This window comes from Rana temporaria, chromosome 2 (genome assembly GCF_905171775.1).
Source record: "Rana temporaria chromosome 2, aRanTem1.1, whole genome shotgun sequence".
NCBI classification, from domain to species: domain Eukaryota; kingdom Metazoa; phylum Chordata; class Amphibia; order Anura; family Ranidae; genus Rana; species Rana temporaria.
The window spans coordinates 114979089-114999594 of record NC_053490.1 but is presented as its reverse complement, the minus strand read 5'-3'; the positions used below and the strand labels follow the sequence as shown (position 1 = coordinate 114999594).

The following is a 20506-nucleotide window of genomic DNA, read 5'->3' as shown; positions in this document are numbered from 1 at the left end:
CGTGTAAACAGAGGACAAGGTGGTGAGCTTGTAAATCTGAGATAGAGATGCTTGATGCTGGAAGACCCAAGAGACACCAACAGATCTGGTGAAAAGAGTGCTGATAGGGAAATGAGGGACTCTGTTGCCAAGGCTGTAAGCCCTGGACAAAAACTGTCTGATCCACCTTGTACACCCTGACAACATCTAAAAAAATATTTGGTGTGTTGCAGAGTGGAAATAAAGACATCGTTTTGGGGAGAAAAAAAAGGTCTTAGGCCTCGTACACACGACCGTTTTCCTCGACAGAATCCATCAAGAAACTTGGTGGCAGAGCTTTTTTGCCGAGGAAAACGATCGTGTGTATGTTTTTCATCGAGAAAACTGTTGAGAAACTCGATGAGAAAAAAAAAGAACAAGTTCTCTTTTTCCTCGTCGGGAGTCTCAATTTCCTCGTCGTGTTCCTCGTCGGGCTGGTTTTCGACGAGAAACACATTCGTGTGTATGCTTAGAAACCCGCGCATGCTCAGAATAAACTATGAGATGGGAGCGCACCTTCGGTAAAAGTAGCGTTTGTAATGGAGATAGCACATTTGTCACGCTATAACAGACTGAAAAGAATGGATAAGGCAATTCAATAACAATTAACTGTTGAAAAAAAGTAGTAGGAAAGATGAAAATTTCTCCTAAACAAAGGAGAATTACCTCAAGGGACAAGTCATACTAAATGTAAGCTATGTCCTATGTGCTGATTGTATGTTTCTAATTTAGGCTAAGATATTAATGCAAGCAGTGTGCCAATGGGCAAGATAAAAATTCAATGCTGAATATCATGCAGGCAGTCAACAGCCTTTTTTTGTGTCCCCACTTTAACATAATAGTATTACTTATTCTATCTGACAGTAGAAGCTTCAGTTGGGCTTTAAAGTCCATTTAAAACTACAATCCCATCTAAGACTATGAGGTTGGTTTACTAAAGGCAGACTGTGCACTTTGGGAAAAGTGCAGCTGCATTTTGAAAGAGCAGTGGCTCCAGAGCTTACTATATAAGCATAAGCTCTGCTGACTTCCATCGTCCAATCATGTACAAGCAAAAAGCTTTTTTCCTTTTTTTTTCTTGCTTGTAATTGGGTATTCTTTGCAAAGTGAAGATTTACTCCATTTACTAAGCTCTGCAGCAACTGACTTTGCAAAGTGCAGCCTATTTGCCTTTAGTAAATCAAACCCTATCTGTCTACAGAATGACAAAGCTGCTGTACAATTGCACCACGGAATCAATAGAGTTGTAATTTTGTTGCAGTCAGTGGAAAAGTAAAGGATCTACTGTCATGCTTGACACATAATAAAGGTTAGAATTTTGATAATTACATTGTATAATACTTTATTTTCCATTTCAAGAAAATATTTAAATTTAAATTGTTTTTTTTGTAAGTAATATTGTTCCTAGTATATGACAAACAATGTAATCATAGCCTCCAAAGAAGAAAAAAACCCTAGGGTATTGATCTTCATAGTAAACAATATCTGCAAATGATATACAGATATACCCTTGTGAAAATGTCCCTGTAGGTCTGATACGAGTTATTAATCAACATGGGGAATTGAAGATAACAATTTGTTGATGGAATACTTGAAGAGTTGCAGTTTTAATTTTAAAAGTCACTTGAATTTCACATACTATTTACATACTAAAACATTGTTATCTTTTAATTAAACACAGGTAAAAAAGTATAACGCTGTGTTTTTATTTATTTTTTACTTTTTTTTTTTTACTTTGTTTTTTTAATAATAATAAGCAACACCCACATTATGCACTAAAGCCTCATACACACGATTGGACATCCATTGGACAAATCCGTGGATTTTTGTCCGAAGGGCATTGGCCGTGAACTTGTTTTGCATACAGACGGCAACACTTTTTCAGCCTACATACACAAAACGTTGTTTTTCAGCTCTTTAGCGCCACCCTTCGGTCAACTTCTGCTACTGTTGTCTGCTTGTTAGCATTGGTTCTGAGCATGCGTGTTTGTACTTTGGATTTTAGTCCACTGGACTTGTGTATAGACGATCGCATAATCCGACGGAACACATTTGTTGTCGGACAATTTGAGAGCATGGCTAACCAACATTTGTTGTTGGAAATTCCAACAACAATTGTCCGATGGAGCCTACAGAAGGTTGGATTATGTGACAAAACACGTCTATCACACCAATGTTGTCGGAATATCCGATCGTGTGTACAGGCCTTTAAATTCATTCAGGACTTTGCAAGTTACACAGACAAAATTCACATACTCCAAATTTTCAATTTAAAAGATAACATTCAAATAATCACAAACTTGTTATTCTAAAAGTCTGACCAATAGCATGAAATGGGGTGAGTTAAAGAAATAAAATGGGAAGAGGTAAGTACAACAGTATAGAATATGAAGGACAACAGGTGCAGACAAACACAAGACATTTTGGTGTTTGGAATGTAGGAATGATCAGTCAGTTATAAAGATAATATTGAGGTTCCTTTCCTCTATTTAATTTCCTATGCCTTATTCTACATTTTTCACATTTACATGCAGACAAGCTATAACTCTGCTAGTGGTTCTTGAACAGCAGCAACTGAAAATGTACCATTGTTCTTTCTTGTTCATTATCAAGAAAATGTTTGTGTGTGGTAATGCCAAAAAATGACTTGTCACTGAGCCTGAGCCTGAGCCAGAGCCTGGTGGGGAACCATGAGACTAGTTCCCAATATGGTCCGCTTTATGTTTAACAGCCAGCACATGGCAGTCGGTGGATTTGAAAGCTGCTAATTGGACTGAATAGCGGCTATGTATCTGCCCACTGCCATGCACTGTCAATCAAAAGTAAAGTGTGCCTGATGAGGAACCAGTCTCTCTGTTGCCCATCAGGCTTTGCCTACCTGAGTGCAAAACTCCTTGGCCATGTGACAAGCACATTGGCATGGAAGGGAGAGCAGGAGTGAGTGCACTGAGGAAGGAGTGTCCAATGTGGAGCAGACATAAACATATTAATATCCCTGTGTGTGACAGGTACATGAATTGGATGCGAGCACTGTCACTTTTGATGCCATAGCCTAATGGAATTCTAAAGGGTGACACCCTTAATAAATTCCCCTAATTCTCTTTTACAGGGTCACAGTGAAGTGAGAAATTTGTCAGAGTCCATCTTTAAAAATGCGTCAGTTCCATGAAAAAACTCATCAGCTACAATGATTATATCATATAAAATGATGTCTGCACCAATTAGCACTTTTTAGGCTGCTTGTCCATATATGTGAATCCCTTATGACATAAATCAGGGGTACTGAATTAAAATTCACTGGGGTCCGGTCAGTAAAATTTTCTTCCAGCGGAGGTCCGAGTGTCATATTGGGGATGACTCAGATCCTTCACATCACAGCCTCCTGTGCACGTCACAATTGTTTTCTATTGCCCTTGTAGATACCTATGTTTTTCTAGGGTCGAAAAACATAGATCTCTGCACAAGTGTGAACAAGCCCTTACATCAGTGCCCTCAGTCCCCCCTTCACAGCACATCCCTCCCTTTTACATCACAGTCCCCCATCAGAGACCCACCCATCAGAGACCCCCCCAACCCATTACAGACCGTCCCATAACAGTGTGTCTCTTTAAAGACCCCCTCCATCACGACCTTTCCAACCCCCATCACAGACCCCCCTCTAAAGACCCAAATCCCCCCTTCATCACAGATCCCCCAATCACAGATCCTCTCCACCAGGGACCCCCCTTCACCACAGGCCCCCCTTCAGCACAGACCCATCACAGACCCCCCCCCCCTCCATCACAGATCCCTCTATCATGGATCCCCACTCACATATCTCCCCAACACAGACCCCACTCCATCACAGATCCCCCCAATACAGACCCCTCATTACATACCCCACTCCATCACATACCCCCCCATTACAGACCCCACTCCATCACAGACCCCACTACAGACCCCACCTTATCAAAGACCCCCCATTACAGACCCCACTACATTACAGACCCCCCATTACCGACCCCCATTACAGACCCCACTCCATCACAGACCCCCCATTACAGACCCCACTTCATCACAGACCCCCCATTACAGATACCCCTCCATCACAGACCCCCCATTACAGACTCCCTCTATCACAGTCCTCCCTCGATATTGATTGTTAGTGATGCATCGATACACGCCTCCCATGTAATCAAGGATGTTAGCTGCAGTGGCGGGCAGGCGAGTCATCAGAGGGGAGAGAACACTCAGGCAACTATCTGGCGAGGCTGAGGGTCGGATAGGTCTGCTACTGTGTCCAGATTTGCAGTGCCACCATACAAAACTAAATATTTTACATGAAGGGGTTCAATCAAAACATATATAGTATTGAGAAAAAAATCCTGAGCTTCTCAGAAACAACACTGAATGTTACAATATTCAGAACAAATATTATAAAAATCCTGTGTTCCAAATGAAACATCAAGTGTTACCATTTATAACTTATATGGTGATGCTAAAAGTTCACTGCAGGTGAATCAACCCCAGAATTTACATATACCAAATGAAGTGACTAACCTCAAGTGTTACATAGATCATAGATCATGGGCCACACTGCGATCTGTCACCCACTGTATCCAGTGGACACAGCGGATGACAGATCAGTGTACTCACCCACTGTCGGTACCATGTGAACACTGTGACCAATCACAGCAGACCACATGGCAATTGTACACAATGAATGGATTCCATTCATACAATTCATTGTGTACTATTGTGTTGATCTTTTTGATTGATCACAGTGATCATATGATACAGACAGGGTCAGTCACAGTCCATCTGTACCATGTAATTAGCTGCAGTTGCTTATAGCAGTGATGCTTATAACAGTGATTATCACTTACATAAAAATGGTGTGCTGTCCAATTGCAAAAACAAAATAGTAAATAAACAAATAACCAATGATTATTTATACTTATACAAAATGCTGTGCTATAACACACATTTCTATTTGCTAACCAAAGTGTTATTATATTGTACCACATCAAAAACAATAAATAATAATAAATGATTGTGTTATCTTCTTAAAGTGGAGTTCCAGCCGTTTAATGTTTATTAAAAGTCAGCAGCTACAAAAAGTATAGCTGCTGACTTTTAATAAACAGACACTTACCTGTTCCACGGTGCAGCGATGCTGCTGCTCTCCCCGCTCCTCTCCTCAGCGCATCCATTCAAACTCTGGGCACCCGGCCGTGACAGCTTTCATCTTCACGGCCGGGCACGCACTGCGCATGCGCGAGTCGCGCTGCGCTCCCAGAATGGACATGCGATCTTCTGGGATCTGTCACGTGTACCAGGAGATCGCCTAGAGGGAGGGGCCATCTAGGGGCAGAGGAGGAATCACCTAGGCGGTCCCTAGGTGGAAGTAGGAAGTGGGACAGGAAGTCCCACTCCTACCGAAGTCCCCACCCCCCCCCAAAAAAAAATTACATGGCATGTAAGGGGGCGAGGAGTGCTTAAAGCGGAAGTTCCACTTTTGGGTGGAACTCCGCTTTAAAGTAAAGTGCAATATGTGCTATGAAAAAATTCAACAAAGTATCTCGTGCAGTAAACTTTACAATAAAGTGTATAAAATTCGAATTTGTTATAATTAGGGTTGTCCCGATACCGATACTAGTATCAGTATCGGGGCCGATACCAAGCATTTCCCTGAGTACTTGTACTCGGGGAAAATGCTCCGATACTTCACCCGATACCTGACTGTCCCTGTATCCTCCTCCAGTTCCCCCATCCATGCTGCTCTCCCCCTCCGCACTTTGTGTCCCCCTCCGTGCCGCTGCTCTCCCCCTCCATGTTCCGTGTCCCTTCTCCGTGGCGCTGCTGTCCTCCTCCGTTCTGCTCTCCCCCTCCATGCTCCGAGCCCCCCCCCATGCCGCTGCTGTCCTCCTCTGTTCTGCTCTCCCCCTCCGTGCCGCTGCTGTCCTCCTTCGTTCTGCTCTCCCCCTCCATGCTCCGTGTCTCCGTCCTCCCCCATGCCGCTGCTGTCCTCCTCTGTTCTGCTCTCCCCCTCCATGCCGCTGCTGTCGTCCTCTGTTCTGCTCTCCCCCTCCATGCTCCGTGTCCCTGCTCCGTGCTGCTGCTTTCCCCCTTCGTGCTTGGTGTCACCCACCCTCCATGTCCCCCTCTGCTCCGTGTCACCCTCCATGTCCTCCTCCGCCCCCTCTGTCAGGATGGAGAGCAGCGGTAGGAGCCGCTAAACACGGCTTTTACCTTTTCTGAATGAACAGAGTCAGTGATCACTGACTCTGTTCATTCATATAACTGAAACATCGTAACCTGTGTTTATGATGCTTCAGTTTATGAATGGAGAGGAGCCTCTGTCTCCTGTCCATTCATTTTCAGTGCAGCTGAGAAAGTGACTGGGGAATCTGTGTCCTTAGTCCCTTTCTCTGTCTCCAAGGGGAGATGTCTGTAAAGACCCCCGATATCTCACCAAAGCCCCCCAACAGGGCTAAGAAAAAAAAATATTGCAACAAATAATAAAAATAACAAAAATAATTAATTGTAAGAAATACAAATTAAAATAAAAAACACACTAAGAAAGCATTGTAAAAAAACAAAAAAAATTGTGAAAAATTCAAATTGTAAAATAAAATAAAAATACTGACACATGACATAAAAAAAAAAGTATCGGTAATCGGTATCGGCGAGTACTTGAAAAAAAGTATCGGTACTTGTACTCGGTCTTAAAAAAGTGGTATCGGGACAACCCTAGTTATAATAATTGTCAATACAATTCATAAAAAATCCAAATATATAAGTCCATCTGATGTTCAACCACCGATGTTGAATGAGTTGCCACCACTCAGGAGTGTCAGACCACCACTATAGAAGAGGGGGGGGGGGTCTGCTTACCAGAAAGTTGAACTCCAAATTATAAGGGGTTAGACAAACAGAAATGATCAAATTCTTCCAGGCTCAACCTTGGCATTGAGAAGAACACCACCGGATAGTGCCACAGACACCGTCCTCCTTAGCTGCAGCTTCTAAAAGAAAAAAATGCATACCATGGCCCAATATCTTTCAAAACTATTGTTTGTTATATTAAAATAAAACTCACAAGCATAGATGTTTAAAAACACACAAACGATGACACCCACTGATCAGTGGTGTCACTACACATGCCTAGGGTTGCCACCTTATCCCTTTAAACCCAAACACATATGAAACACACAGGTTCTGAGGTCAATTTAATGCAGATAAAGCACCAAGTGAGTTTAATTTCCACCTTAATCAGTCACAGAACCTGTGTAAAAGTGTTTGGGTGTAAAGGGGTGAGGTGGCAACCCTACACATGCTGCTGATTGGCGGATATCATAGTTTGGGCATTTTTAAACATCTATGCTTGTGAGTATTATTTTAATATAATACATTTATGGTATTAAGTTTTAAACAAATTACTCACTCTAGATGGTCTGAGGGGGCCTGTAATGCACAGTGAGTGCTCTGGACGGTCTGAGGAGGCCTGTAATGCACACAGTGCTCTGGATGGTGGTTTGAGGAGGCCTGTAATGCACAGTGCTCTGGACTGTCTGAGAAGGCCTGTAATGCACACAATGCTCTGGACGGTCTGAGGAGGAGTCCTGTAATGCATTGCACACAGTGCTCTGGAAGGTCTCAGGAGGCCTGTAATGCACACAGTGCTCTGGGCGGTCTGAGGAGGAGCTGAAAGTTTTATATTGAATGACCTACGGTAACATTTGGTCATTGGTTTTCTGTTATAAGTTCCTACTTTGCCCTTATCGCCGAGATAGTGAAAGTAGGCCTGGATCTTCACTATATTAGTTTTGGTCTGAGGAGGAGACCTGTAATGCACTGCACACAGTGCTCTGGATGGTCTGAGGAGGTTTGTAATAAATACAGTGCTCTGGATGGTCTGAAAGTCTGTAAATGCTGCACAGTTCTCTGGATGGTCATCTGTCTGAGAAGACCTGTAATGTGCACAGTGCTCTGGATGGTCGTCTGAGGAAGCCTGTAAATGCTGCACAGTGCTAAGCAATCCACACCACTAAGCACCCTATGGTCACTACCTTGCTTGCTGAGAGTGGAAACACTCACAGGCAGAGCTCCGAGGAAACCAGAAGTTCATATGGGTAAACGTCCCTCCCTCACACTTGCATTGCGTTTTTGTTCGTTGACTAAATTGGAATTCATTTTTGCCATAGTTGACAAAAATATGGGTTAATTTTAGTTTTCGTCACTGGAAATACCAGGGCCGATCCTAGGGTCACAGACGCCTGGGTGCAGAAATATTTCTGGCGCCCCCGCATGGACGTGGTCATCTTACTAACTCCTCCCCTTTACAAATGTTTCTCTGGCTACGACTCAAACACAGAGATGCTCCCCTAAGAAGTCTTCATTAGTGTCCCCCATCAGAGTCCCCCCCAGCAGGTGTCCCCCATCAGAGCCCCCCCACAGCAGGTGTCCCCCATCAGAGCCCCCCACAGCAGGTATCCCCCATCAGAGCCTCCCACAGCAGATGTCCCCCATCATAGCCCCCCAGCAGGTGTCCCCCATCAGAGCCCCCCCACAGCAGGTGTCCCCCCCATCAGAGCCCCCCCACAGCAGGTGTCCCCCCATCAGTGCCCCCCACAGCAGGTGTCCCCCATCAGATCCCCCCACAGCAGGTGTTCTCATCAGAGCCCCCCCACATCAGGTGTCCCCATAGATCAGTACTTGTCCAATAGATCCATGTAGCTCGGGTGCGCTGGGAGCAGAAGCACATTACAGGGGAGCAGGGCATACATGGCATCTTTGGTTACTTGGAGGGTGGCACTCGGAGAGCATTTCTGGGAGCATTTCTGGTAGTGCACCGGATGATTGCCTCAGAAGCCTCTCATCACACCACGGGCAGACAGGAGACTGCTCCATGCACACCGGGCAGAATTAATTAGTGGAGCCTAGTACCGAAACGTGTTTCAGTACTGGGCTCCGCTGTGGTACCCACCCCGGATTCCGGGGACGGCGGGAGGTATGCACTCTTGTCAGTTGCCAGCGGAGAGAGCAAGCAGGATGGGGAACCGCAGCACCCGCTACATGTGCTCCGCCTCTGAATGAATGAATGAATGAAAACTTATAGCACATGCGAATTTAATCGCCTCTGGGCGCTTGTTGTTCCTGTCTCCTTTGGTATCAAAATAGATGAGTCTTGATCTTTCTCCTGAACGTCAAGTGGTTCTCCTCCAACCGAATGCTGGTTGGTAAAGCGTTCCATAGTCTAGGCCCTTGGACCGCGAATCTCCTTTCTCCTTTGGACTTGTATCTGGCTTTGGGTATCTGGAGGAGATTTTGATTGGTGGATCGCAGAACGCGATTGGTATTATGAGCTTTTATTTTTTCGCATAGATAATGGGGAGCATTCCCATAGATACATCTATGCGTTAGACAGAGTGCTTTAAAAGTGATTCTGTCTTTTACTGGTAACCAGTGAAGGGTTCTCAGTGAAGGTGAGATTGATTCCTCTGGACACAGACAAGGAGGAGGGAGTACTTTGGAGCTTCGGCGCCCCACCTATGAGGCGCCTGGGTGCAGAGCACCCTGTGCACCCTGCCTAGGATCGGCCCAGGGAAATACACCACTGACGAAAATTATGACAAAAAAATTTTGGGCGACAAAATTAACACTGTTAGTGTGTTTACTGTGAGGTGCTTTTAATAAGGGATGTGTCGGTTTTTATTCCCTGTTTTGCAGGGAAACAAGAACTGCTATATTCCCACTGACAGGACAGAGCTCTGTTATGTTTACATTGATAGATTGATAGAGCTCTGTCCTGTCTTCCTCCTTGCCGATTAGCAGGTGCTGCAGTCAATCATTGGCCAGCACCTGCTGATTGGCTTGTGCTGTGACTAATCAGAGCACAGCCAGCACGCCCACTAACTGGAAGTGCTGAATCACATACAGTCATGGCTGAAATTGTTGGCACCCCAGAATTTTTTTCAGAAAATTAAGTATTTCTCACAGAAAAGTATTGCAGTAACACATGTTTTGCTATACACATGTTTATTCCCTTTGTGTGTATTGGAAAAAAACAAAAAAAGAAAATTGGACATAATGTCACACAAAACTCAAAAAATGGGCTGGTCAAAATTCTTGGCACCCTTTCAAAATTGTGGATAAATAAGATTGTTTCAAGCATGTGGTGCTCCATTAAACTCACCTGGGTCAAGAAGCAGGTGTGGGCAATATAAAAATCACAACTGAAAGCAGATAAAAAGGAGAGAAGTTCCTTAAGGCCCCTTTCACATTGAGGAGTTTTTCAGGCGGTACAGCGCTAAAAATAGCGCTGCTATCCCGCCTGAAAAACTCCTGCACTGCAGACTCAATGTGAAAGCCCGAGGGCTTTCACACTGAGGCGATGCGCTGGCGGGAGACAAAAAAATCTCCTGTCAGCAGCATCTTTGGAGCGGTGAGAGGAGCGGCATGTATACCGCTCCTTCACCGCTCCTTCCCATTGAAAACAATGGGAACCGCGGCAATACCGCCCGCAATGCGCCTCTATAGAGGCGCATTGCGGGCGGTATTAACTCTTTATCGGCCGCTAGCGGGGGTTAATACCGCACCGCTAGCGGCTGATACCCGCGGCAATTCCAGCGGGATAGCGCCGCTATTTTTAGCGGCGTTATACCGCCACCGCAGCTCCCGCCCCAGTCTAAAAGGGGCCTAAGTCTTTGCATTGTGTGTCTGTGTGTGCCACACTTAGCATGGACAACAGAAAGAGGGGAAGAGAAGTTTGCAAACCATGGCACTGTAGCTAATCTCTCTGGGAGTGGACGGAAGAGGAAAATTTATAAAAGGTTGCAACGCAGGATAGTCCGGATGGTGGATAAGCAGCCCCAAACAAGTTCCAAAGAAATTCAAGCTGTCTTGCAAGCTCAGGGACCATTAGTGTCAGCGCAAACTATCCGTCGACATTTAAATGAAATGAAACGCTATGGCAGGAGATTCAGGAGGACCCCACTGCTGACACAGACATAAAAAAGCAAGACTACAGTTTGGCAAAATGTACTTGAGTAAGCCAAAATCCTTCTGGGAAAATGTCTTGTGGACAGATGAGACCAAGATAGAGCTGTTTGGTAAAGCACATCATTCTATTGTTTACCGAAAACGGAATGAGGCCTACAAAGAAAAAAACACAGTACCTACAGTGAAATATCGTAGAGGTTCAATGATGCTTTGGGGTTGTTTTGCAGCCTCTGGCACTGGGTACCTTGAATGTGTGCAAGGCATCATGAAATCTGAGGATTATCAAAGGATTTTGGGTCGCACTGTAGAGCCCAGTGTCAGAAAGCTGGGTTTGCGGCCAAGATCTTGGGTCTTCCAGCAGGACAATGACCCCAAACATATGTCAAAAAGCACCCAGAAATGGATGGCAACAAAGCTCTGGAGAGTTCTAAAGTGGCCAGCAATGAGTCCAGATCTAAATCCCATTGAACACCTGTGGAGAGATCTTAAAATTTCTGTTGGGAAAAGGCACCCTTCCAATAAGAGAGACCTGGAGCAGTTTGCAAAGGTAGAGTGGTCCAAAAGTCTGGGTGAAAGGTCTAAGAAGCTTATTGATGGTTATAGAAAGCAACTGATTTTAGTTATTTTTTCCAAAGGGTGTGCAACCAAATATTAAGTTAAGGGTGCCAAGAATTTTGACCAGACCATTTTTGGAGTTTTGTGTGACATTATGTCCAATTTGCTTTTTTTCCCTCCCTTTTTTTGTTTTGTTCCAATACACACAAAGGCAATAAACATGTGTTACTGCAATACTTTTCTGTGAGAAATACTTGATTTTCTGGAAAAAGATCTGGGGTGCCAAGAATTTCGGTCATGACTGTATTAGATACGTGATCTAGCCCAGGAGAGCTGCTCTGCCACCGTACTCATACATGAGGTGGTCTGCAAGTGGTTAGATAAAAAAACTTGAGCCTTTAACCTGCCTTTCAGTGCTAATATCGGTAACCCCAAGCCACACTCAGGATTGCCTCGCTGGATCCTGGAAGAGGTTACTTAACTTGTCCCCGGGATCCAGCAATTTATTTCCGCAGAGCATGGCGGCCGGATCTTCCGCCCAATGCACTGAGTCTTCCCCTGATTTCCTTCCCTGCGAGCGTCGCGACGCAGGGGGGCGAAACAGTGGCAAATTCAAACAGTATAAAGTGAAAACACTGATACAATGTAATCCTATTGGATTACAATAAAAAATAAAATAAAGTGACCTTAGATTGCCCCCCAGTGCTTTCTTCAGTGCCCTTGTCTGCAGTTTTACTGTACTTTGTGACTGTAAACTGCACAGCGACCATGGCATGAAAAAAGCGCGCCTCCACCTCAAAATCGCTATATGACCTGCTGGAAAACCGCGACAGCGATACAGAATCACTTGTAGAAGAGTTGAGTGACAGCGACTCGTGGGGAAGTTCATCAGACGCAGAAAGCGATTCCTGCGACTGTGCCCAGCGATGTGCAGACTTGGTGCTCGATTGATTGCGGTACGGAGCACGTAGCGCCCCCAAGATTTCCATTTACAGGAGCACCTGGGATCAAAGTGGATGTTGAGGATGACAACCCCTTGGCATACCTCAAGCTCTTTTTGACTGATGAAGTTATCGCCAAAATTGTTTTGGAGACGAATCGCTACCAGGAGCAACAAGCTGCTACCCATCAGCGATTTTCAAGGAGCAGAAAATGGGAACCAGTAACCAGAGAGGACATCTGGAAGTTTCTTGGCCTTATAATTTTACAGGGAGTGGTGGGGAAACTGCAGTACTGGACAACCAACAAATTACTGGCCACTCCTTTTTTTGGCACCATTATGTCGGAATATAAATTTTCGCTCATAATTAAATATTTGCACTTTGCAAATGATGAAGACTTTGATGAGAGTTCTCATCCAGCTCCAAAACTGAAAAAAAATTGTGAGATTTATCAACTTATTTTGAATAATTTTCAGCAGACCTATGTTCCAGAGAGAGACATAGCTATTGACGAAAGTCTTATGGCCTACAAAGGTAGACTTAGCTGGATATAGTTTATTGCATCAAAGTGCGCTCGATTTGCCATAAAGTCATTTATGCTATGTGAATCCAGCTCTGGGTACATCTGGAATTCAGTCTTGTACACCGGGAAATGGACCAAATTCTGCCATCGATTCAGCAGTTTTGGAATGGCGACCGCTTTGGTTCTTTCTTTGATTGAGCCATTGCCGAACCAGGGCTACTGTGTCACCGTAGACAATTTTTATACGTCCCCAGAACTCTATGAGTTCCTTCTTTTGAACAAGACGGACGCATATGGAACCGTAAGGCCTAACCGGTGTGACATGCCGCCAACCTTTGCCAATAAAAAGCTTGGGGCAGGAGAAATAATTGTCTGGCAGAAAGGAAAAATTATGGTACTGAGGTGGCGGGACAAAAAAGATGTGTGCCTTATGAGTACCATTCATAACACCTTGACCGTAATGGTACACACCAAAGGTGGAAAGGATGTGATGAAGCCACAGGTTGTGTTGGACTACAACAACACCATGGGAGGTGTGGACATAGCTGACCAGGCCATGACCTTTTATCCAGCCATGAGGAAGTGACAAATAAAAATATTATAAAAAATCTTCAGGCATCTTCTGGAACAGTGCCTGTGGAATGCCTTCATTCTTCTGAAAAAAATAAAGTGACAGGCCCATGGTCCATGCAGACTTTGTGTGGAAGGTTGCAGAACTCATCTTTCCAACGGCTGTAAACCGATCTGGACGTCGGACTGCTGGTGTTGTGAACCCTAAACGACTGACTGGTCGTCACTTTATGGACCACATTTCACCCACTGAAAAGAAGACAGCACCCACAAGGATGTGTGTGGTTTGCTGCTCCAAGCGTGACGACACTGGAAGAAAAATCCGAAAAGAAACCCATTTCTATTGTCCCAACTATGACGTTTGACTTTGTGCTGTAACTTGTTTTAAAATTTTCCATACCCGAGATGTTTACTGAAGCAATATGACTACTAATATTGCACCCTTGTTTGACCAAAAAAAATTCAGTGTTTTTGATTATATTATTTACTAAAATGTATTGAATAAAAAAGTATTGTTATTATTAAATTATTGTTTGTTATTATTTATTATATTATAATTTATGATTTTGTGCTTTAAACTTTATCATACCCGAGATGTCTACTAGACTCTGGTTTGGACAGATTTAGGTGAATTATTCCTAAGAATTACAGGCCTGCAATGTAAAACGCCAAATTTCCATGCAAAATAATGGGACCGCTTTCAGCACCTAAAATCTGAAAGAATCATACTGCTTGAGACCACTTTAATCATATTGAGATACTGTTGAATGTAAGCCAGGGTCAATGTAACATTTTTTAAATCAGTTACAAATACCAAATATGTGATGCCAGAAATTATTAAAATCTCACTGTTCTGTAACACCTCATACAGCTTGAAGGCAATTACCAAGGATGCAATTTGAACGATTGGTGTTTTTTTGCCCATAAATTCACAATAAAATAATCCTCTCCTGGTTGTACAGTATTGGTTAAATGACCCCTATGGCAGCACTCAACTTCCCATACCCTTTTTGACAATATCTTGCCCATTAGCCTTAAAAATGGCAGTAGTCTTCAGTACGATTCCCTGCCAGTTTTTTTTTTTTTTTTTACAAATTTCAAACAGGATTCCACAAACTCCCCCCATTTAATTCAATCTTCCAGGAGTCACTCATTCCTACATGCAGGAAGACTTTAGATTAAAAATTCATATTTAAAAATTCTACTTAAACCGTTGAAACTTTTTTTTACAGCTTTAAGAGGACAGGTGCACAAAACATGTTTGATTACATGAATTAATATGGCGGCTATTATTGTTTTAAAAGAGCAAAAGATCTGTTTTGTTAAAAAATAAAGTAAAAATCTGTAAAGCTTTGATAGCTACCTTTTATATTCTATAATATTTTTGCTATATGTTTTTCTCTAATTTTCCTCAATGATCCTGCTACCTCCTTGTTTCTTAAGCTATAGATCAGTGGGTTTAGCATAGGAATGATCATGGTGTAAAATACTGAAGCCACTCTATCCTGGCTCATAAAGTAACTAGAGGATGGTCGCATGTACATGAAGACGATGGTGCTATAGAACAAACCAACTGTCATTAGGTGAGATGCACAAGTGGAAAATGCTTTCTTCCTGCCCTGCTGGGATTGGATATTCATTATAGTGGAAATAATATAACTATAGGATACCACAATAGTTATGAGTGAACTAAATTCAGCAAGACCTCCAAAGATAAACATCACAAGTTCATTCATAGTAGTATCAACACACGACAGCTTTAAAAGAGGGGGGACATCACAATAAAAGTGGTCTATTATGTTACTTCGGCAGAATGGCAGTTGAAACGTACAGGAGGTATGAATTGTTGCGTTGAGATACCCTCCAAGGTAGGCAAATCCTATAAGCTGTCTAGTGAACATCTTGTTCATAACTATTATGTACAATAGAGGGTTACAAATAGCAATATAGCGATCATAGGCCATTATCCCTAGCAAAAAACACTCAAGACTAACAGAAGCACCAAACAAATACATCTGCATGACACACTCAAAAAAAGTAATGGACTTGGTAACTGACAATAATGTTTCTAAGGTCTTTGGTGTTATTATAGTGGAATAACAAAGATCTAGGAAAGAAAGGTTATTTATGAAAAAGTACATGGGTGTATGGAGTCGAGAATCTGCTTTGATGGTTGCCATGATGCCAATATTAGCCAGAAGAGTCATGATATAGAAGAGTAAAAATAAAGCAAACAAGAAGATCTGAAGGGTAGAGTCATTAGTTAGTCCTAACAAGATAAAGTAAGAAGGTTTTGTGTTATTCCACATGTTCATCTGGTGCTTCCTTTTTCTTGAGAAAAATGTATTTCTCTCTTCTTTCTGTGGAAAATATGTAAACAATCATTCCGTTATGTACAAGGTTGCCTATTGTTTTAAACCCATAATTTAATATATTTTTTTGCAGGTATCTATCTATCTATCTCTATATATCTTTATTCTACATAGTTTGCCTTATTCCATAAATAATCCTATTTATTCAGTGCTAAATTTTAAGTGCTGTAACCTCTTAGATCAGTTCAGATCAGATAATATTAGAAAGGGGTATACATAGGAAATTCCGTTTCCAGGGTGACAATGCTTAGTCAGTTCAGTTGCAGCATTGTCACCCTGTCATGCACACTCCGTAGTTGCACAACAAGCAGCTGTGCCAATGTATAATGCACAATGCACATCCTGCTATAGTCACTGCAGCAAAACGGTGACATTCAGCTGCTGCTAAAGTTTGCACACAATCACACGATGTTCTTGTAAGATGTCTACAGGATGTGCAGGGAGATAAAACATGTACAAATTGGGGAAAAACTGAACTTTTAAAACAAACTTTACTATATTCTACAAAGTTCTACATTATAATTCACTTCTTAACAAAAACAAATGTTTATTGAATATTGCAATAGGTGTATTCTTTTCTTTTTACTGTATAGACACCATTTACAGAAGTTTACTACTTTCATCTGCCTTTTATTCACCAAAAGTAATAGAAAAGTTAAATAGCATTATGCACCAGTTCATGCTGCTCTACAACACTATGGTTTAGATTTACATCTGGAAGGGTTGCTTTCTTTGCATTCTTTCATAGTGCACACATACATAATAACACATGCAATACCTGAATAATGATTACTCACCTACATAACGATCCCTCATCATATTTAAAGGAATAATATGACTGTGATCCTTATATGTTATGTAGCAGTTCCCATAGGATATCGATATCCTGCAGTGATTACCTTGTATGTCTGTATGATATAATTACAATCCCTACAGAATAATCTTTGCAAATGACGGCCAGGGATATGTACTTATTAAAATATGTGCAAGTGATTATGCAGATACTCAAAAAATAAAAGTATTGTGAGCTATGGCTATAATACATCACTATGAAACCCAGTCCCCGAAGACCCATTTGGAGCTATGTCTACTATGATGGATGAAAGCTGGGCCTTATAAACAGTCCAGCATTGTGAATAGGTAAGAGAATGTCACCCTGTATCTCTAACCGTTATGATAAAATAAGTGTCAAAATGCTAAAATTAAGCCACTCAGAGCCCAGTTTCAGGTGGATGACCAGATGTTACATCACACCACTGATCGCATACTTTAATTCCACTTCCACTTAGAGCCCAGATAAGGTACTCAGGTGCATTCTCTTACCCTTTCGCCAAAAAGATTTGTTTTAGGACGGTCTAAACCTGGATTATCGTGTTCTCCTTCTGGACAAGCTTACCCTCCCACGCATTACTCTTTGAGTACCACATATGGGAATAACGTCACTTGTAGTTATAGCACAGACCAGGAGAAAGGCAATTCAAAATCCCAGGTGAACATTCGCTCTGTCGAAGACCCACACTAAAATTCAGAGTAACTTCTTGCCACTTGCATCGAAGCAGGACCGGTTTTAACACCAGTCTCAGCATGCAATTCTAGCTCTATTTTGTGCACACAATATGCAGTCTATTTGACTAAAGCAGAATTTTCTGCATCTATGTCACATTTCCTCAAACAGGTAATGGCCTTAATACAGGAATCTTTGTCCAGGGCTTAGAAACGTTCTGCCTCTTTTCCGACTAAAACGTAACGAGATCCTGATATACCAGTCCCATACCGCCCAGCTTTCTGAGATGTCAAAAAGCTCATTGCCTCTGTTCGCAAAAGCCTTGACATTGTACAGCTTGACTCTCCTCCATCTTGCCATGCCCCTTTGGGCACAAAGAGAACTGCAAAAACCTACAAAACATTCCCGATCATGAACAAATAGAATGTGCAGTCCGTAATGATGGGGGTCACTCCTAAAAGGATTTTCATTCCCTCCAAAATCTTGGTGAACTCTATCCAGTGAAAAAAGAGTTTGCAAAGAAGTGGGCTATTCCTGTGGCATCCTGTTGATGCTTCCATCTCTCTCCTAAAACACACATCTTGCTGTACCGACTGTACAACTGTTCCTTCTTTCAAGGATTCTGCAGATATAAAATGTTATATGCTCCAAAATGTTCTCTTTAATCTTGTAGGCCCAACCCTGCAAACAGCTCTCACTGCAATATCCGTATGTCAAACGGCAACTAACTGGACTAGAACAACGAACAACTAGCATGAACTTGTATTTTTAAAATCATGCTGTTATAGAGAAATTACAACAACTGCCTTCTGCTCTGCTGTTTTGTGTGGATGCCCCAGAACATGCGATGAGCCAAATTTCCAGGAGGGCTCCACTTTCCATTCATATTCACAGAATCCTATGGCTAAAATCTTGGAAAGCTGAAGTTGCCCGCAAAAGGTGCCTCATATGTATGCTTGCCAAGGAAATTGTCTGTTTGGTGAGGGATTTGATCAATTAATTAAAGATTACAAGTAAAAAGAAAATAGTCACTGCTCAGCAAAATGAACCTTCACCTATTTATCTATAAGTCAGCCAACACAAAATTGTGTTCCACCAACACAGATGACTTAAATACAAATGAAATAAAAATTATGAAGCCCCCTCCCCTGGCAATGCAATGCATAAGTTACCCTTGTGACACCATCACGCTAAGGTGGAGTTAGTCTGTGTATGATAGAATACTAGCCACAATAGGACATGAGCGACAATGGATTAGCTGTCACACTGCTTGTGGTATTAAATGCGTATGTGCTGCATTTCCTGTCTGTTTTGTGAGTATATTTGTGAGTCTGTATTTGTGAGTCTTAATTTTAAGAATAATTGGAGAGCATTAGGTGTCTTCTTAATTTTTATTGAAGAACTTTCTGGGCTTTCTGGAATATTTGAGTGCAACCCTAAACAAATCCCAAGTAAAACTCTTTCTTTCATATAAGAAAATTCTTTCTCCAAGAGCTCATGCTTGAGATTCAGGAGAAATCCTACAGTGAGAATCCTCATGAGAGTTTTAGGCCTAATGGTCACTTCCTTCCAGGCAGTATCTTTTCCCTAATTCTAGAACTCTCCAACAATTTCTTTTATTGGCCTGAAAAAAGTAGGCTTTTTCCCTTATGCTCCTTGGTTGATTAGATTCAACAAGAAGCTACCACTGTTTGTTGCCAGAACTAGGAATTATTATCCAGCCCTAGCCCTAGCTTCGGAAAAAAGTCCGGGTTTCGGGGACCCGAACTTGACCCCGAACCCCATTGAAGTCAATGGGGACCCAAACTTTTCAGTACTAAAATGTCTCTAAAAAATTAATGGAAAGGGCTAGAGGGCTGCAAATGGCAGAAAAATGTTGGTAAGAGCATGGAAAGTACTCTGCAAACAAATGTGGATAGGGAAATAACTTAAAATAACATAAAATACATAAAAATAAAAAATAAATAATCTTGACCTAGGAGGACGAGGTCCATATGGAGTAGGAGGTTGAGATGGCGTGGATGTGGCGGTGTTGGTGGAAGCGGCGGTGGAGGAGGACGAGGTAGCCAACACAGGTTTTTGTTTTTAATGTATTTATTGGAGGAATATGGAGGATATGGAGGAAACACTGCAAACACTGGAGGAAACACTGCAAAATATATTTTTTTGCCCGAAATGGGTGTTTTTTGAATAGCACAATAGGAAAACACTAGCTAAAGTGTTTATCTCACACGTACAGATATGGAGGAAACACTGCAAACACTTGAGGAAACACTGCAAAATATATATATTTTTTGTGCACTTCTATAAAAAATAATACCGGAATGTTATCAGGCCCTACAGATTTTCAGTGCAGTTAAGGGTCACTAAAGGGATTTTTTTTTTGCTGAAATTACTGTTTACAGGGTATAGAGACATAATAGTTAACTGATTCCTTTTAAAAACGATTAAAAATAGATAAAAATCAATCATATAATGTACCTGTAGTTTTTTAGTTTTGTTTTTGCATTTAGTTTCGTTTTAGCATTTAATGCTGTATCTGTGCTGGACAGAGCCATAGAGCAGTATTGGTTTGAAAACGAAAACTAAAATCTCCCAGTACTGTGGTGATCAGGAAACAGACAACCAGGAAGTGTCCAAAACAGAGGAGAATTACAGCAACATCAGAGCAAAAACGAACAATGAGGACATGAAACCAGGACTGCAGTAAGGTAAAGGAAGCTATTTAGCTAAAAAAAAAAATGTCCTTTAGTGACCCTTTAAGGTAAATCTACCCAACAGGACACATACAGTACAACATAAGATAAACTCACAGAGGTTTTAATCATTCTATACGAAACTAAAAACAATGTTTTGGCAAGACATTCACTTTAAAGCCCATCTCTGGGCTTTGGGCTCCGGACCCCATGCCTCCCTCTTCCCCACTGGAGCCCCCTCGCTATATTTTTTTAATAATGACCTTTTCTATAAAATTTCAGATCTGTGGCATGTTAAGTGGAGTGGAGGCCTCTTTGTAACTTCTTGGGTGCTTGAAGATGTA

General features: G+C 42.2%; 1 protein-coding gene across 1 annotated transcript; it reads right to left on the bottom strand.

The window, feature by feature from the left end:
• Positions 1-14757: 14757 nt before the first annotated feature.
• On the bottom strand, positions 14758-16192 carry LOC120928548 (olfactory receptor 1020-like). The gene has a single exon (XM_040339624.1). The coding sequence runs from the start codon at positions 15903-15905 to the stop codon at positions 14964-14966; it is 942 nt and encodes a 313-aa protein (XP_040195558.1). The 5' UTR covers positions 15906-16192; the 3' UTR covers positions 14758-14963.
• Between the last annotated feature and the right edge of the window lie 4314 nt (positions 16193-20506).